The 15928-nt window shown below is 43.8% G+C and overlaps 1 protein-coding gene across 1 annotated transcript in view; it reads left to right on the top strand.

Moving 5' to 3' along the window:
- Positions 1 to 15467, top strand: part of LOC137631858 (uncharacterized) — an 80201-nt gene extending 64734 nt beyond the window's left edge. The window contains exons 6-8 of the mRNA XM_068363866.1: positions 1285 to 1382; positions 7040 to 7317; positions 14996 to 15467. Of these exons, the coding sequence (XP_068219967.1) occupies positions 1285 to 1382; positions 7040 to 7317; positions 14996 to 15467 (848 nt within the window). The remainder of the gene's footprint in view (positions 1 to 1284; positions 1383 to 7039; positions 7318 to 14995) is intronic.
- Positions 15468 to 15928: the final 461 nt, after the last annotated feature.

Raw genomic sequence — 15928 nt, 5'->3', positions numbered from 1 at the left:
TAAGTATGTTGATGAAATAAAACATCATTTTATTTTTACATTCAAACAGCAAACTTAAAAATTTCTTGGGTTTATTTTTCAGTTCATTTTTATTTAAAACAAAAGTTTTGGCTCTTGATTGGTAATAGAGGAAAATAAGTGTGTGCATGAAATAAGACATCATTTTATTTTTACATTCAAACAGCAAATATAAACAATTATTAGGTTTATATTTTTCTTTCCTTTTCATTATTTTTTTCGTTTCCTTTTTGTCTCTTCATTATAAAGTTATAGAAATAGTTTGAAATAAGATATCATTTTTTTTCACATTAAAACAGCAAATATAAAAATTTATTAGATTTATTTTTCTTTCCTTTTCATTATTTTTTTCGTTTCCTTTTTGTTTCTCTTCATTATAAAGTTATAGAAATAGTTTGAAATAAGATATCATTTTTTTTTCACATTAAAACAGCAAATATGAAAATTTATTAGGTTTATTTTTCTTTCCTTTTCATTAATTTCTTCGTTTCCTTTTTGTTTCTCTTCATTATAAAGTTCACGCCACTTCCCGCATCGTTCACTCCAGTTCACGCCAGTTCCCGCACTGTTCACTCCAGTTCACTCCAGTTCGCGCATCGTTCACGACTATTTCACGACTATTTGTGCGTGCCAATGCGTGCCACAAACTTTAAACATTTCAAAGTTCTGGGCACGCATGGCACGCATGCCACGCATCGTTCCCGCACTGTTCACGACAATTTCACGACTCGTTCACGCGAGTTCACGCATCAATGCGTGCCAGTGAGTGCCACGAATGTGTGCAAGTGTCAGGTACCCTTAAGGAGGGGGAAGCTTCTGTTTTATCCATATTTTTCCTGACACGATTACATCACTTTACGTGGCTGGCGCAGTTCCACCTTTGATCTGGATATGCAAATTTCTCCCGCTTCTGATCCCAACGCTTCCTCGCTCATACGTCCAGACACAGCTTCTCGTACAGCTCGCCTTCCTCCACAGGCTGTTGTTGTGTTTGTTTGAGAAGTGCAGTTGTGTGCTTGTTGTCTCTTCCATCTATATAACCTCTCTCTCTCTCTCTCTCTCTCTCTCTCTCTATTTCTCTCTCTCTCTCTCTCTCTCTCTCTATTTCTCTCTCTCTCTCTATTTACTTCTATCCTTGACTCCGCAGTTCACTCTTCTCCAGAAGGATACGCATGACCTCATGGCTTCTTCTGCACGTAAGGCTAAGACCTTACCTTCCGTGTCTAAACCTTACCGCCCTCTAGCAGTTGATACTCCTGCTTCCAGGTTCATCCCACCCTTTCGTGGCAGAACCTCCAGCAGAGGAGGTACCCGTGCAGACAGTAGCCGTGGCAAGCCCAAGAAGGGTTCCAAGTCCACAAGAGGCAAGTTTTGACTTTCCTCCTCTCCAGACAGCTGTAGGAGCCAGACTCAAGACCTTCTGGTAAGCTTGGGAGAGCAGAGGTGCAGACGCTCAGTCTGTGAAGTGGCTGAGGGAGGGATACAGAATTCCGTTCTGCCGCAATCCCCCTCTAGCTACATCTCCCATCAACCTCTCTCCCAACTACAAGGAGAAGGACAAGAGGCTAGCGTTGCAACAAGAGGTGTCGCTCTTGCTACACAAGGAGGCAGTGGTCATAGTCCGGGACCATCAATCCCCGGGCTTTTACAACCGTCTCTTCCTGGTAGCCAAGAAGACAGGAGGTTGGAGGCCGGTGCTGGACGTCAGTGCGCTCAATGCTTATGTCACCAAGCAGACGTTCACTATGGAGACGACGAAGTCGGTCCTAGCAGCGGTCAGGCAGGAGGACTGGATGGTCTCGTTAGACCTGAAAGACGCATACTTTCACGTCCCCATCCATCCAGACTCCCAACCTTTCCTGAGATTCGTCTATGGAAAGGTTGTGTACCAGTTCCAAGCCCTGTGTTTTGGCCTAAGCACGGCACCTCTTGTGTTTACGCGACTGATGAGGAATATTGCGAAATTCCTTCACTTGGCAGACATCAGAGCCTCCCTCTATTTAGACGACTGGCTTTTAAGAGCTCCCACAAGTCGTCGCTGTCTGGAGAATCTCAGATGGACTATGGATCTGACCAAGGAACTGGGCCTCCTGATCAATTTAGAGAAGTCCCAGCTCGTCCCATCCCAGACCATTGTTTACCTGGGTATGGAGATTCAGAGTCGAGCTTTTCGGCTTTTCCGTCGGCCCCAAGAATCAACCAAGCCCTAGAGTGCATCCTGAGCATGCTGAGAAGGAGCCGATGCTCAGTAAGGCAGTGGATGAGTCTAACAGGGACACTTTCATCGCTGGCCCTGTTCATCGAGTTAGGGAGACTCCACCTCCGCCCCCTTCAGTATCATCTGGCTGCTCACTGGATCAAGGACATGACGCTAGAGACGGTCTCAATTCCTGTTTCCGAAGAGATGAGGTCTACTCTAACGTGGTGGATGAACAGCATTCTTCTCAAGGAAGGTCTTTCGTTAGCTGTTCAGACCCCCGACCACCATCTCTTCTCGGACGCATCAGACTCGGGCTGGGGTGCGACATTGGACGGACAGGAATGCTCGGGAACATGGAATCAGGAACAAAGAACACTCCACATCAATTGCAAGGAGTTGTTGGCGGTTCATCTGGCCTTAATGAACTTCAAGTCCCTCCAGCTAAACAAGGTGGTGGAGGTGAACTCCGACAACACCACAGCCTTGGCTTACATCTCCAAGCAGGGGGGGACTCATTCGAGGAAGTTGTTCGAGATCGCAAGGGACCTCCTCATTTGGTCAAAAGATCGAAGGCTCACGCTGGTAACGAGGTTCATTCAGGGCGATATGAATGTCATGGCAGATCGCCTCAGCCGGAAGGGTCAGGTCATCCCCACAGAGTGGACCCTTCACAAGAATGTTTGCAGCAGACTTTGGTCCCTGTGGGGTCAGCCAACCATAGATCTGTTCGCTACCCTCGATGACCAAGAGGCTCCCATTGTATTGTTCGCCGATTCCAGACCCAGCAGCAGTTCACGTGGATGCTTTTCTGCTGGATTGGTCCCATCTAGACCTGTATGCATTCCCGCCGTTCAAGATTGTCAACAGGGTACTTCAGAAATTCGCCTCTCACAAAGGGACACGGCTGACGTTGGTTGCTCCCCTATGGCCCGCGAGAGAATGGTTCACAGAGGTACTGCAATGGCTGGTCGACGTTCCCAGGACTCTTCCTCTAAGAGTGGACCTTCTACGTCAACCTCACGTAAAGAAGGTACACCCAAGCCTCCACGCTCTTCGTCTGACTGCCTTCAGACTATCGAAAGACTCTCAAGAGCTAGAGGCTTTTCGAAGGAGGCAGCCAGAGCGATTGCTAGAGCTAGGACATCCACTCTCAGAGTCTATCAATCTAAATGGGAAGTCTTCAGAAACTGGTGCAAGGCCAATGCAGTTTCCTCAACCAATACCACTGTAACCCAGATTGCTGACTTCCTGTTACATCTAAGGAACGTTAGATCCCTATCAGCTCCTACGATCAAGGGTTATAGAAGTATGTTGGCAGCGGTTTTCCGCCACAGAGGCTTGGATCTTTCCTCCAACAAAGATCTGCAGGACATCCTTAGGTCTTTTGAGACCTCTAAGGAACGTCGGTTGTCCACTCCAGGCTGGAATCTAGACGTGGTCCTAAGGTTCCTGATGTCATCTAGATTTGAACCGCTCCAATCAGCCTCTTTCAAGGACCTCACATTAAAAACTCTTTTCCTAGTATGCCTAGCAACAGCTAAGAGAGTAAGTGAGATCCACGCCTTCAGCAGGAACATAGGTTTCACATCGGAAACGGCTACATGTTCCTTGCAGCTCGGTTTTTTGGCTAAAACGAGCTTCCTTCACGTCCTTGGCCTAAATCGTTCGAGATCCCTAGCCTATCTAACTTGGTGGGTAACGAGCTGGAGAGAGTACTTTGCCCAGTCAGAGCTCTTAGGTACTATCTGAAAAGGTCAAAACCTTTACGAGGACAATCAGAAGCCTTATGGTGTGCTGTTAAGAAGCCTTCGCTACCAATGTCTAAGAACGCAGTTTCTTACTACATCAGGCTTCTGATTAGAGAAGCTCATTCTCATATGAAGGAAGAAGACCTTGCTTTACTGAAGGTAAGGACACATGAAGTGAGAGCTGTGGCTACTTCAGTGGCCTTCAAACAGAACCGTTCTCTGCAGAGTGTTATGGATGCAACCTATTGGAGAAGCAAGTCAGTGTTCGCATCATTCTATCTCAAAGATGTCCAGTCTCTTTACGAGAACTGCTACACCCTGGGACCATTCGTAGCAGCGAGTGCAGTAGTAGGTGAGGGCTCAGCCACTACATTCCCATAATCCCATAACCTTTTTTAACCTTTCTCTTGATTGCTTTTATTGTTGTTTTTGGGTTGTACGGTCGGCTAAGAAGCCTTCCGCATCCTGGTTGATTTGGCGGGTGGTCAATTCTTTCTTGAGAAGCGCCTAGGTTAGAGGTTATGATGAGGTCCTTTAGTATGGGTTGCAGCCCTTTATACTTTAGCCACCTAAGAGTCGTTCAGCATCCTAAGAGGACCGCTACGCTCAGTAAGGAAGACGTACTTATTAAAGGCAGAGTAATGGTTCAAGTCGACTTCCTTACCAGGTACTTATTTATTTTTTATTGTTATTTTGAATAACTAATAAAAATGAAATACGGGATACTTAGCTTCTTTGTTAACATGTATACTGGTCTCCACCCACCACCCTGGGTGTGAATCAGCTACATGATCATCGGGTAAGATTAATATTGAAAAATGTTATTTTTATTACTAAAATAAATTTTTGAATATACTTACCCGATGATCATGATTTAAATGACCCGCCCTTCCTCCCCATAGAGAACCAGTGGACCGAGGAGAAAATTGAGGTCTTGTTGACAAGAAGTACTGGAGTACCTGACCACAGATGGCGCTGGTGAGTACACCCCCACCTGTATAAGCGATCGCTGGCGTATCCCGACCGTAGATTTCTGTCGGGCAACGGAGTTGACAGCTACATGATCATCGGGTAAGTATATTCAAAAATTTATTTTAGTAATAAAAATAACATTTTATAGCATTTTTTTGCAAGGACGTACCGGTACGTCCATGGGGGTAAAGGGATGAGTTTTGTGAAACGTACCAGTACGTCCTTTGGGGGTAAAAGGGTTAAGGGACCTCAGAACCTTATTCCCACTCCAAGGAGGGGCTTTTTGAGTTCCCATGAGGAGGAGAGATCAATTCCCTTCAGTTTGTAAACCTGGCTACAGGCTTCAGTTAGTAAACCTGGCTACAGGCTGAGCGGAGCAATACCCCCTCTACGACACCAATTGAAGAAAGAGACTATTTTGCTCGAAAAATTACTGTGGACTTTCAGAGACACCCTGAAAGTTGCTTCGCAGTCAGTCTTGAAAAGCCTTTCTTTCAAAGAGGTGCTGGATAACCTCCAGCCATGAAGAGATAAGAAGTGAGCAGCTTTGTGAAACTTTTTGACGTGAGGCTGACATAAAAGGTTTAGCCATTTAGAAATTACCTTGGAACTTTTATGAGAGGATCTAGAAAATCCGGTACCACTCCACATAGATTATTTTGATGGCCTGATTTTGTTAGGCACCTGACGGATCAGGCAAAATGGAGGAAAGGCATAAACTTACACTCTGTCCCACAGGTGTTCGAGTACATCCTCCATCACTGCAACTGGGTCTGAAACTGGGGAACAATACACAGGGAGTTTGTTGTTCAGATGAGTGGTGAATATATCAATAATCAGGGAACCCCACAAAGTCAGGAGATTCGCTATTATGTTACTCTTCCCTAGAATGAATTGTGCTGTTAGGTGAATGGCTTTTATTTCAGCCCAATGTTGTACTCCCACTGCTAACTGACATAGCAGATGGGATACAGAGCCCCCCCTGTTTGTTGATGCAAGTTACTACAGTCGTGTTGTTGCTCATCAATACTACTGACAACCCTTGATTGTCTTTGAAAAGTGAGGTAATGCTAAGTACGCTGCCTTCAACTCTTAAATAATTTATGTGGAAGGGCTTATCTTCCTGTAACCATGTACCTGAAACCTGTTCCTTTCTTAAATGGGCTCCCAGTCCTTGGCGAGAAGCATCTGAGGAAAGAAGAAACTCTGAAGTTGATACCTGTAGAGATCCAGCAAATAGATTCTTCTCCTTTAGCCCCAAACGAGAGGTCTATCTTCATGTCTTAGGGGAGACCTTCTAAAGGGGGATCTGATATTTGGAATCATTGATTCTCTATTGCTCACTGTAGAGAGCAAATATGTATCCTCCCGAATGGTACTTCTCTAGGAATGACAGATGGCCCAGGAACTTCTGTCATGAGTGAGCTGGAAGGAAATCCTTTCCAGAAAGGGAGCTACAAACTGTCTGATCCTTTGGATTCTGTCTGAGGATGGATACACTCTGGCTTCGGGCGAGTTTACATCCATGATCAAGTACAATAGCCAGCGTTGAGGGACGAGATTGGACTTCTCAAAGATTAGGCGGACCCCCTGCTCTTGACAAAATTCGAGCAGGAAGTTCTTGTGACAAACGAGTTGTGATCTTTGACTAAGCTAGGAGAAGCCAGTCGTCCAGGTACCTTAGTCTTATCTCCATGGCATATGCCAATGGGGGAGGCCACTGTGAACAGACGAGTGAATACCTGTGGTGCTGTGAACAGGCCGAAGCATAGCACCTTGAATTGGTACACTTCTCTCTGAAAAGGCAACGTAAGTACTGTACTTCCCTGACCTTGTATGAAAAGGGATTTGGAAGTAGGCATCTTTCAAGTCTACTATATGGTCAATAGGAAGTCGTTCTTTTAGATGGCGTGAATTACTGCGCTTGGTGTCTTCATTTTGTACCTCGTTGGGCACAAGCTGGTTCAAGCGAGAAAGGTCTATGACAGGTCGTCTCCAGTCAGTTTCTCCACCAGGAATATGTTGCTGAAGAAACCTGAAGACCTGTCTTGAATTACTCTATAGCATTCTTTCTGAGCATTTGAGATAGCTCTTACACCAGTTAGAGGTCTTTCTAGGAATTCAAGTTAGTGGAGAGCAACAGCTCGTGAATGGGATGCAATACCTCAACCAAGGTAATTCTCCTGCTCAGGGATCTCCCCTGAAGAACTGCCACCTCGTCCAACAACTTTGCAGGCATTCACCAACTGGTGGTAAGCTGGGGGACATGCCTTCCCTAACAGGAACCTCTACAATCTCTGCTCCTTCAATTGGAGGGATATCCTCTATGACAAAAGGGAGCTGCGATGTCCTGTTTTTTACAGGAATTCTCTGGCTCAGGTAGCAGTCTACGTTGTAGTACCTGCTTGAGAGGAGACGGCTTTGGAGCCTGGCGAAAAGTTGGAAAACAAGATAACAAGATGCTGCAGCCTTGCTTAAAAAAAGAAGACTGGCTAGTTCTCTCACACTCCTACCCAGGACCTGATGTTGGTACCTCTGAGGGGGGGAACCCTGACGGCATCTACTGTCGTCTCTATAATCTGTTCATGAACGTCCTTGATTGTGATACAGGTAATTGTTGGATCAAGATCTCTAGTACTCTGTCTTATTATAGAAGTAATGTATTAGGTCCTTGTTTTGCATACGGTTGTGGATTCTTTACTCTTTCTGGAATATCTTTCTGCTCTCGTCAGGGTCCTGAAGTACGAGAAGCAATAGTATTCGAAAGAAAAGGGTCTCGATCAAAAGAGTGCGAGACTCATACTCATAATAAGAGGAAGAAGGGAGAGAAAGTTTCCTCTTCTTCTTTGAACTAGAAACCTGTGAAAAAGAATCGATCTAGTATGTCTATATCATTGAGCCGAATATTAAGGTAGGGAGTCTGACCTCAGTCTCTTATGGGGACAGTCCTGAAAGTCCGTAGTCAGTATGATACGAGGAAATGGTGGGTGTGGCTCCATTGTCCGTTTCCTCTCAATATGCTTGTCTAGGCTTTTGTTTAAAATCTCCCACAGCTATTTTAACTGATCTAGGAACAAGCATAGTAGTTGCTTACTTAGTATTTACATTTCTAATAGGACCTAAAAGGGTATAAGTTAATCTGGTAAAAGATGGAAAATTTGTTCCCATGAAATGCTAGCGAGATGGGATGGCGGCTCATCTACTCGGGGGACACGTTCAGTAGGTGCGTTCCCTGAGTGCAGCGTAATAAATATATACTACATGTACCAGAAAGTGAGTGTGGAACTCGTTTGTGGGCTTGCAAGTGCAGGGCTAAAGTTGCACTCACACTTTGACGATAGACCAGGTCTGTAATTCATGGCGAGGTCTACCGGAAAAATCTGAAAAAGAGGTGATCTTCCTTGGAGAGAAGCTAGTTGCTTCAGTTTGATGGGAAGACTTGCCATTAAGAACCCTATGAGTTGAATGAAGGTCAGAATCATCATGAGTGAAAATAGAAGAATCGTAAACTCTTCCTAACAAAGCTGCTTCTGTACCTGGGGAAATAGTTTGATCTGTTGCCTCTCTGTGCAGTCTGAATTAGCATACGTTTAGGTGATACTTTTAAAATTCTCACTGGTGAATGTTCCTGCATCGTGGAGGAGAAAACTCCATGATCTGTAAAATCTGAAACAAAAAGGCAATCTCAATTGAGGCCCACGTGTGGGACATAATCTTCCAACATTTGAAATCGAGATGATTAACCCATAACATTATATAAGTATAATTACATCACTTGGTAGGTGTTTAGGCGTGTTTGCACGCTCGCAAGTTTAAATGTCACGTATTTTTAAATGTCGAGTAGTCTTTAAATGCAGCTGTCAAAGCAGAACGAATCGCAATTTCCTAGTTTCCTTCGCATTTTGGGTTGTAGTTTTCATTACTTTTACTTGTGACTTTTCTTCTCCAGTACTTTTGTCCATGAAGGTTTCTCATACTCGTTGCCTAGCAACAATCTGACCGCAGATGCTTTTCATACCAAAGCAATCATGTGTGTTTGTTGACAAAGTTTTCAATGTATTCCTGACGGACAATAAGCATTTTGTGTTGTTATTTATTGAATTTGAAATGTTCATTAATTCTACACGTATCTCAGTTTCCTTTTACTTGTGTGTGATGAAAGAGAGAGAGTTTCTTTATTCATTATTATTTAGAAGGACTGTTTAGGTTTGTGTTTTTTGTTCTGTTAAAACAATGTGACAAAATTATTCATTCAAAATTGTTTACCATAATCAACAATAAATAATCATTAGAGCTTGTCGATTGATGAGACCAGATACTCATTTAAAAGGAAATTAGAATATATTGAAAACTTCAGATATAACGTAGTAGGTTGGCCAAGGCACCAACCACCCATTGAGATACTACAGCTAGGGAGTTATTGGGTCCTTTGACTGGCCAGATAGTACTACATTGAATCCCTTTCTGGTAATGGCTCATTTTTCCTTTGCCTACACATACATTGAAAAGTGTGGGCTATTCTTTCCAAATTCTCCTCTGTCCTCATAAACCCGATAACACTGAGATTACCAAACAATTCTTCTTTGCTCAAGGGGTTAACTACTGCACCATAATTGTTCAGTGGGTATTTCCCTTAGTAAGGGTAGAAGAAACTTTAGGTATGGTAAACAGGTCTTCTAGGAGGACACTCCAAAATCAAACCATTGTTCTCTAGTCTTGGGTAATGCCATAGCCTCTGTACTCTTGTCTTCCACTATCTTGTATTAGAGTTCTCTTACTTGAGGGTATCTTGAATTAGAGTTCTCTTGCTTGAGGGTACACACAGTCATACTATTCTATTTGTTTCCTTATTCCTTCCCTCCATGGGATATTTTACTTGAGGGTATCTTGAATTAGAGTTCTCTTGCTTGAGGGTACACACAGCCATACTATTCTATTTGTTTCCTTATTCCTTTCCTCCCTGTGATATTTTCCCTGTTGGAACCCTTGGGTTTAGAACATCCTTTTTTTCTAACTACTGTAGTGTTGTAGCTTAGCAAGTAATAATAATACACGATAATAGATATAGAATATAAGGATACTGACTAATAATACAAAGCTGACATATTCTATTCACAATACTTTAAAACTTTTGAAAATTTTTAAAAGTTCTGTTTCGTAAACTCATTCTATAAAATCATCCGACAACGGACATAATAACCGATTACCTCATCAGGTAAATCAACAAAATTTTGATATCACTAGACAATTTCTTAATAGCTCCGTTTTAAGCCTTTAACACTGTCTTTCCATGATAACACTTGAAACAAAACCTCTCCATCCTTTCCAATTGTTCAGGGAATACATAACTAGGATGAGCAAGTGCTCCCTAGGATTTAGAAATCTCTTCTATCCATATTCTTTCATTTAAAACAGAATGTTCTTCCTGGATATTATCAGAGTTGCAAATGTCATCTCTGAAAGGCACAGTTCCCTTTCGAGTGTTATACATGTATAATTTTCCTCTGATTCAGAGTATAATTTTCTGCTGATTCAGAGGATTTTTAGTTTCTTGTTATGCAATGAACCTTGTGATAAAGTTCTCTCATTGCACACTTTTTCTGAATTATACTAGTTTCAAAGTAAAGAAACATTCTTCCATAAACAGTAAGTTCTAATTTGTTGCAACAGAGGTGTACCCATTTCTTTCAAAGTTTTTTGTCTTTTGGGAAATGATAAAAAGAGAATTTTTTTTTAACTTATTTCCCTCTGCTATAAAAACCAAAAACAGCAGATACTTGAAGTATTTTTTTAAATCTTTTCTTGTGGAGATATGACAAAAAGGATGATCTGAACGATTGATAGGAATGAACTGACCCAGCTTCACCTATGTGAGTGACAAACTAAGCCCCCTAGCATACCTCACCTTGAAGGCTCAAGTGATCAGACCTTACATATATAGACCTTGGGTTGGAAGAAAATCTCACCTTGTTGAAGTCTCCAGATTATGGAAAATGGGGGAAAACGTGTAGACATCAATGCCGTTCCAAGAATGTTGGAAGGCGTCTTGGATTCCAACACTGCTTAAGGGTCTGGTACTGGGGAGCAGTACATTGTCAGTTTGCAATTGAGAGGCATCACAAATAGATCTATAGGTTTATAGGTAGGTTGGCCAGGGCACCAGCCAGCCGTTGAGATACTACCACTAGAGAATTATGGGATCCTTTGACTGGCCAGACAGTACTAAATTGGATCCCTATCTGGTTACGGTTCACTTTTTCTTTGCCTACACATACACCGAATAGTCTGGCCTATTCTTTACATATTCTCCTCTGTCCTCATACACCTGACAACACTGAAATTACCAAACAATTCTTCTTCACCCAAGGAGTTAATTACTCTACTGTAATTGTTCAGTGGCTACTTTCCTCTTGGTAAGGGTAAAAAGAGACTTTAGCTATGATAAGCAACTCTTCTAGGAGGACACTCCAAAATCAAAACATTGTTCTCGTCTCAGGTAGTGCCATGGCCTCTGTACAATGGGCTTCCACTGTATTTGGTTAGAGTTCTCTTGGTTGAGGGTACACTTGGGCACACTATTCTATCCAATTTCTCTTCCTCTTATTTTGTTAAAGTTTTTATAGTTTATATAGGTATTTATTTTAGTATTGTTACTGTTCTTAAAATATTTCATTTATCCTTGTTTCCTTTCCTCACTGGGCTATTTTCCCTGCTGGGGTCCCTGGGCTTATATCATCCTCCTTTTCCAATTAGGGTTGTAGCTTACCAAGTAATAATAATAATAATATAACAGGCGAAACCCGCATTCAGAACTTTGGTCACTATGCAAGGAGCGAAAGATCATTCGAAACCAACTATCTGAGCTTTCCTGGTCTGATTGTCCACTAGGATATTCTTTTTGCTTGTTGCTTGAAATAAACCAGGCTGATATCAAGATCTGATTGTCCTCTGTCGGTCTCAACAACTAAGGGGACAGTTAATAGTGGCATTCAAAATTCTTGAAGGAATATCAAATGTAGATTACAACAATTTATTCATGCTTAGCACAAGTCAGTCCAGTGGTAATAGATACAAACTGGAATTGAAAATATACACCACTCAATGTAGTAATTTCTTTACATATAAAATAGTAAATACATGGATCAGACTTCTAGCGGATGTAGTAAACAGTAACACGGTAAACGAGTTCAAGAATAATTTAGAAAAGATCATAAAAACTCTCTAAACATTTAAAGTGAATTGCTCTACCCAAGAACAAATGGAGTCTCCTGGATGGACTAAAATGTCTTTGAGACATCCAAAATCCTTGTAACTACTTGTAACTCGACAGCTAGATGGCTGAGCTGTTGTGAACAGGTACCTCCTTGTTTGTTCAATTACACAACTACGAAGGTGTTGTCACTCATCAACTCTACCTAGTGACCTGAAAATAGATATTGGAAGTGTTGAACGGCTAGAGAAGCTTCCTTAAACATCAGGAGGTTTACGTAGCATTGCCAAATGGGATCGGATCATAACCAAGGGGCCATGTGCTATTGCAGGTGAGCCCCACCTTTATTTTGATGTCCATGAAGAGCATCAAATCTGGGGGAGGAGAAAGAACATTTATCCCTTGGTGAAGGTTGGAGTCTTGCATTCACCACCTTAAGTCTTTCTTGTGTTCTGATTCTATCTGAACAGGTTTGAAGAGGATCCCTGCACTGAGACCATAGGGTCTCCACTTGCCACTGGAGTGACCGAATGCAGAGGCAACCGTTGGGGACTAAGTGTTCAAAGGACACTGGGTGTCCAAACAGTTGTTGCCACCAATTGGCTGGTGGCGAATTCTGCAGGAGAAAGGGTTGGGCCAACTCCTTGAACCTTTTTAATTTCCTGAGATGGAAAAATCTTTCTTAGTTGAGTATTGATTCACATTCCTAAATATACTAGTTCTTGTTTGGACAACAGGAATGACTACTCCAGACTTACTATGACCCTTAGATCGTGGCAAAACTTGAGAAGCATGTCTCCATGTGGAAGACAGGTCTCTACCAAGTCTGCCAATCACCCAGATAGTGGAGGAGATAGCATAGGCCCAGGCTGAGACTAAAGTGAACACTTGTAAACACCTGTGGTGGTGTCTACAGGCAAAAGCACAGCACTTGAAACTGGTATATTTTGTTGTGCAAACGGAATCTTAGGTACTTCCTTGACGCAGGATAGATCAGGATCTGGAGTCTGCCGTGATCATGAAGTCCTCTGGTCTGATGACCTGTCCGACAATGACTGCAGTCTCCACTTTGAACCGAGTAAAAAGGACAAAGGACAAACTCCTTTAGGGCTGAGAGGTCTATGACTGGTCTCCAACCTCCAGACGCTTTCATTACAAGAAAGAGTCGCCTGAAGAAACCTAGGGATCTGTCTGCGATCTCTTGGAGCACGCCCTTTTCTAACATGGTCTGGACTGCCACCTGAAGTGCGATATCCTTTGCTGATCCCTGGTGAAGACTTGATGGGTGACTAATCAACTGAGGGGGAGAGGTGGTGAACTGGATGATGAACCTTGCTTGAAGAACTCTTACTGTCCAGGGTTCGGCCCTGTGGTACTCCCAACAATGCCATCTGCAACCCAAAAATTCCCCGAGACTGGTGGTATCATGGGGAGAATGCCCCCCTCCCTCCCCCCCCAGCCAGGGCGCTATCCATGTCTAGCAATTCTATCCACCTTTTCTCGCTGCCCTTTTCCATGAAAGGGTTGTCTGGAAGGGTTATACTTCCTAGAAGGATTGGGGAAATTCCTGTGTGCTGGTCTCTGTTGGGTCGGAACATTTGGCACAATTGCTGCTGAAGAGAGGGCCGAAACGTTACAACCCTAAGGAGCTGAGAGTCCTGGCTCACTTTTCTCCATTTCTCCTTAACTGCATTGACATCATCCACTGGTAACAAGGATGGGGTGGTAAGAGAGAAGTTGCGGAGTAGGACTTCCCTCTAGCACTTGTCTCAGGAACTTGGAGATGACAGAATCTCATCTCTTCAAGACCCAGTTGGCCCCCTTGTTGGCTGCATTACAGGCCAAGAACTCTACCGCCCTGGTGACAGACAAGGTGATGTTTTTGAAGACAGGAAGCTGACGGAACGAGAACAGTGGTCTAACCAGGAAGAGGCTTGAAGGGTTGCCTTCGCGAGTCTCTCCATTCCTGAGGCGTCTCTTGCTGACAAGCTCTGGGTTAAGGCTGATACTGCTGGATCTGAAGGCAGGGGAGAAGGGTGATCATCCAGGATGTCGTAATACTTCCTTTGCCTTATGAAAGGCGAAGAAAGTAATCTGGGTGAGTTGCCTGTCCTCAGGGAGTCCTTCCTCACAGAGATCAGGAAGTTCACCTTTCATAGTGAATCAGCCACCAGCTTAGAAAAAGGAAGCTATAACCTGAGTTGTTTGGACCTAAAGGCACATCAGTGCAGATCTAGAGTCTTGTCTTGCCCTTCAGAGGTGGAATAGGAAGGTTCACCAAGGTCATTGACTGTGTGACTGCAGGACAGGACTTGAAGAAAGACTGATTCCGACTCACTCTGCGTGGTGGAAGGAACTTTAAGGCTGATGGGTGCTGGCAGCAGACCTGAACAGTCAGAATCAGCATTGTGTAATACATCTACCTCCTGCCTCATACCTAGCTGAGCCAGAAGTGGGTTATAGTCGTCATTGTGAGTCTCAATAGGGAAACGAGGCCTGGGAGGAACTTCCATGGAAGTACAGTAGGAACCGAAACAGCAGCAGCAACAGCCTGCTGAATCCACTGAAGGGCGGGGTCGTCAGCCATATTCGATGCCCAATTCTTCAGGAGGGAGTATATATTCTTTTGACCCAAGGACTTTCTCCTGTGAAGAAGGCAAGGATGCTATGTGCCTCCTTCAGATGAGTTTCTGGAAGCTTGGGAACTTCCTGTGGTTGGGAAGATTCTTGGGACAGATCCAGGAGACCTCCAGGGAGGCGGAAGAAAGTCCCAGGGGCAGAACAGGAGAGGCTAGATAGGAGGGGTGCATGAGCAAGGTTGTTACCTTTGTGAGGGATAACCTGCAGGACCCAAGAGACAGGAGGAACTGTGGAGGCAGAAGAAGTTTGGGTCACAGGGCCAGAGAGAAATGACTCCCCTCTCTCGGCACAGGAAGGGGAGGGGCTGAGGGCAACCCTGGCAGGAGCAGATGGTACTCCTGCTGTGCCCCATGCTTCAATACCTTCAGAAGCGGAACCCAAAAGTCCCAAGGATGGCCATAAAACACAAAGAGCATCAAGAGAGGCCTTCCTACGTGAGGAAAGTGCCACTGTTTCTCTAGGGGAAGCAACTGGGTCTTCTGGAGCTGAAAGTCGTCTCTTACTTGTTTGTCTTCTGGAGGAGACTGAACAAGCAGATGTAAAAGGGGAGGTTCCTGCAGAAGAAGAAGAAAGTCTGAGTTTCTTGGCTTTTGGAGTAGTGCTCGAGGGTGAAGAATCCTTTGTTGACTTATTCCTCCTTCGTCGGAAACGCTCCCACTGGGAGTATGGCCACTCCTGACACTCGCAGCAGGGAGACTTCTATGCAGAAATGTCCTCTGCACAAAAGGCAAAGCTAATGAGGATCAGTCTCCACCGGTCTTACCCAAACAAAGCTGCATGCTGCTTCCTCAGAAAACAATGCAGTCACACCTGAAAAGAGACAAAGATAAAGTTAGAAAAGCTGGTGAACAGAAAATGGAGGGGCCGCAGAGTATGTCTGTTCTCCACGAAGGGCAAATCAAAAGTGGTTGAATTAGTGAGTCTGTTGGCGATAGAGGATGGTCCAAATGCTTCTGCCACCTCAGTCAAAGTTTTTTGGCCTGCATACCTTCTCAAACTGAATCTATCTCTTGCACATAGAACGAGGGTTTGTATTTCCTGTCTGAACAAATGCCCATATTAGCATTTGACATGGGAAATGGGCTGCCCTCATGAGGGAAGTTTCATTGACAACTAATCTCTACTTTGTTAGTTTTTCAG

The sequence above is a fragment of the Palaemon carinicauda genome, chromosome 40, assembly GCF_036898095.1.
Source record: "Palaemon carinicauda isolate YSFRI2023 chromosome 40, ASM3689809v2, whole genome shotgun sequence".
Taxonomy (NCBI): Eukaryota; Metazoa; Arthropoda; class Malacostraca; order Decapoda; family Palaemonidae; genus Palaemon; species Palaemon carinicauda.
This window is presented reverse-complemented; position numbering and strand designations above follow the sequence as displayed.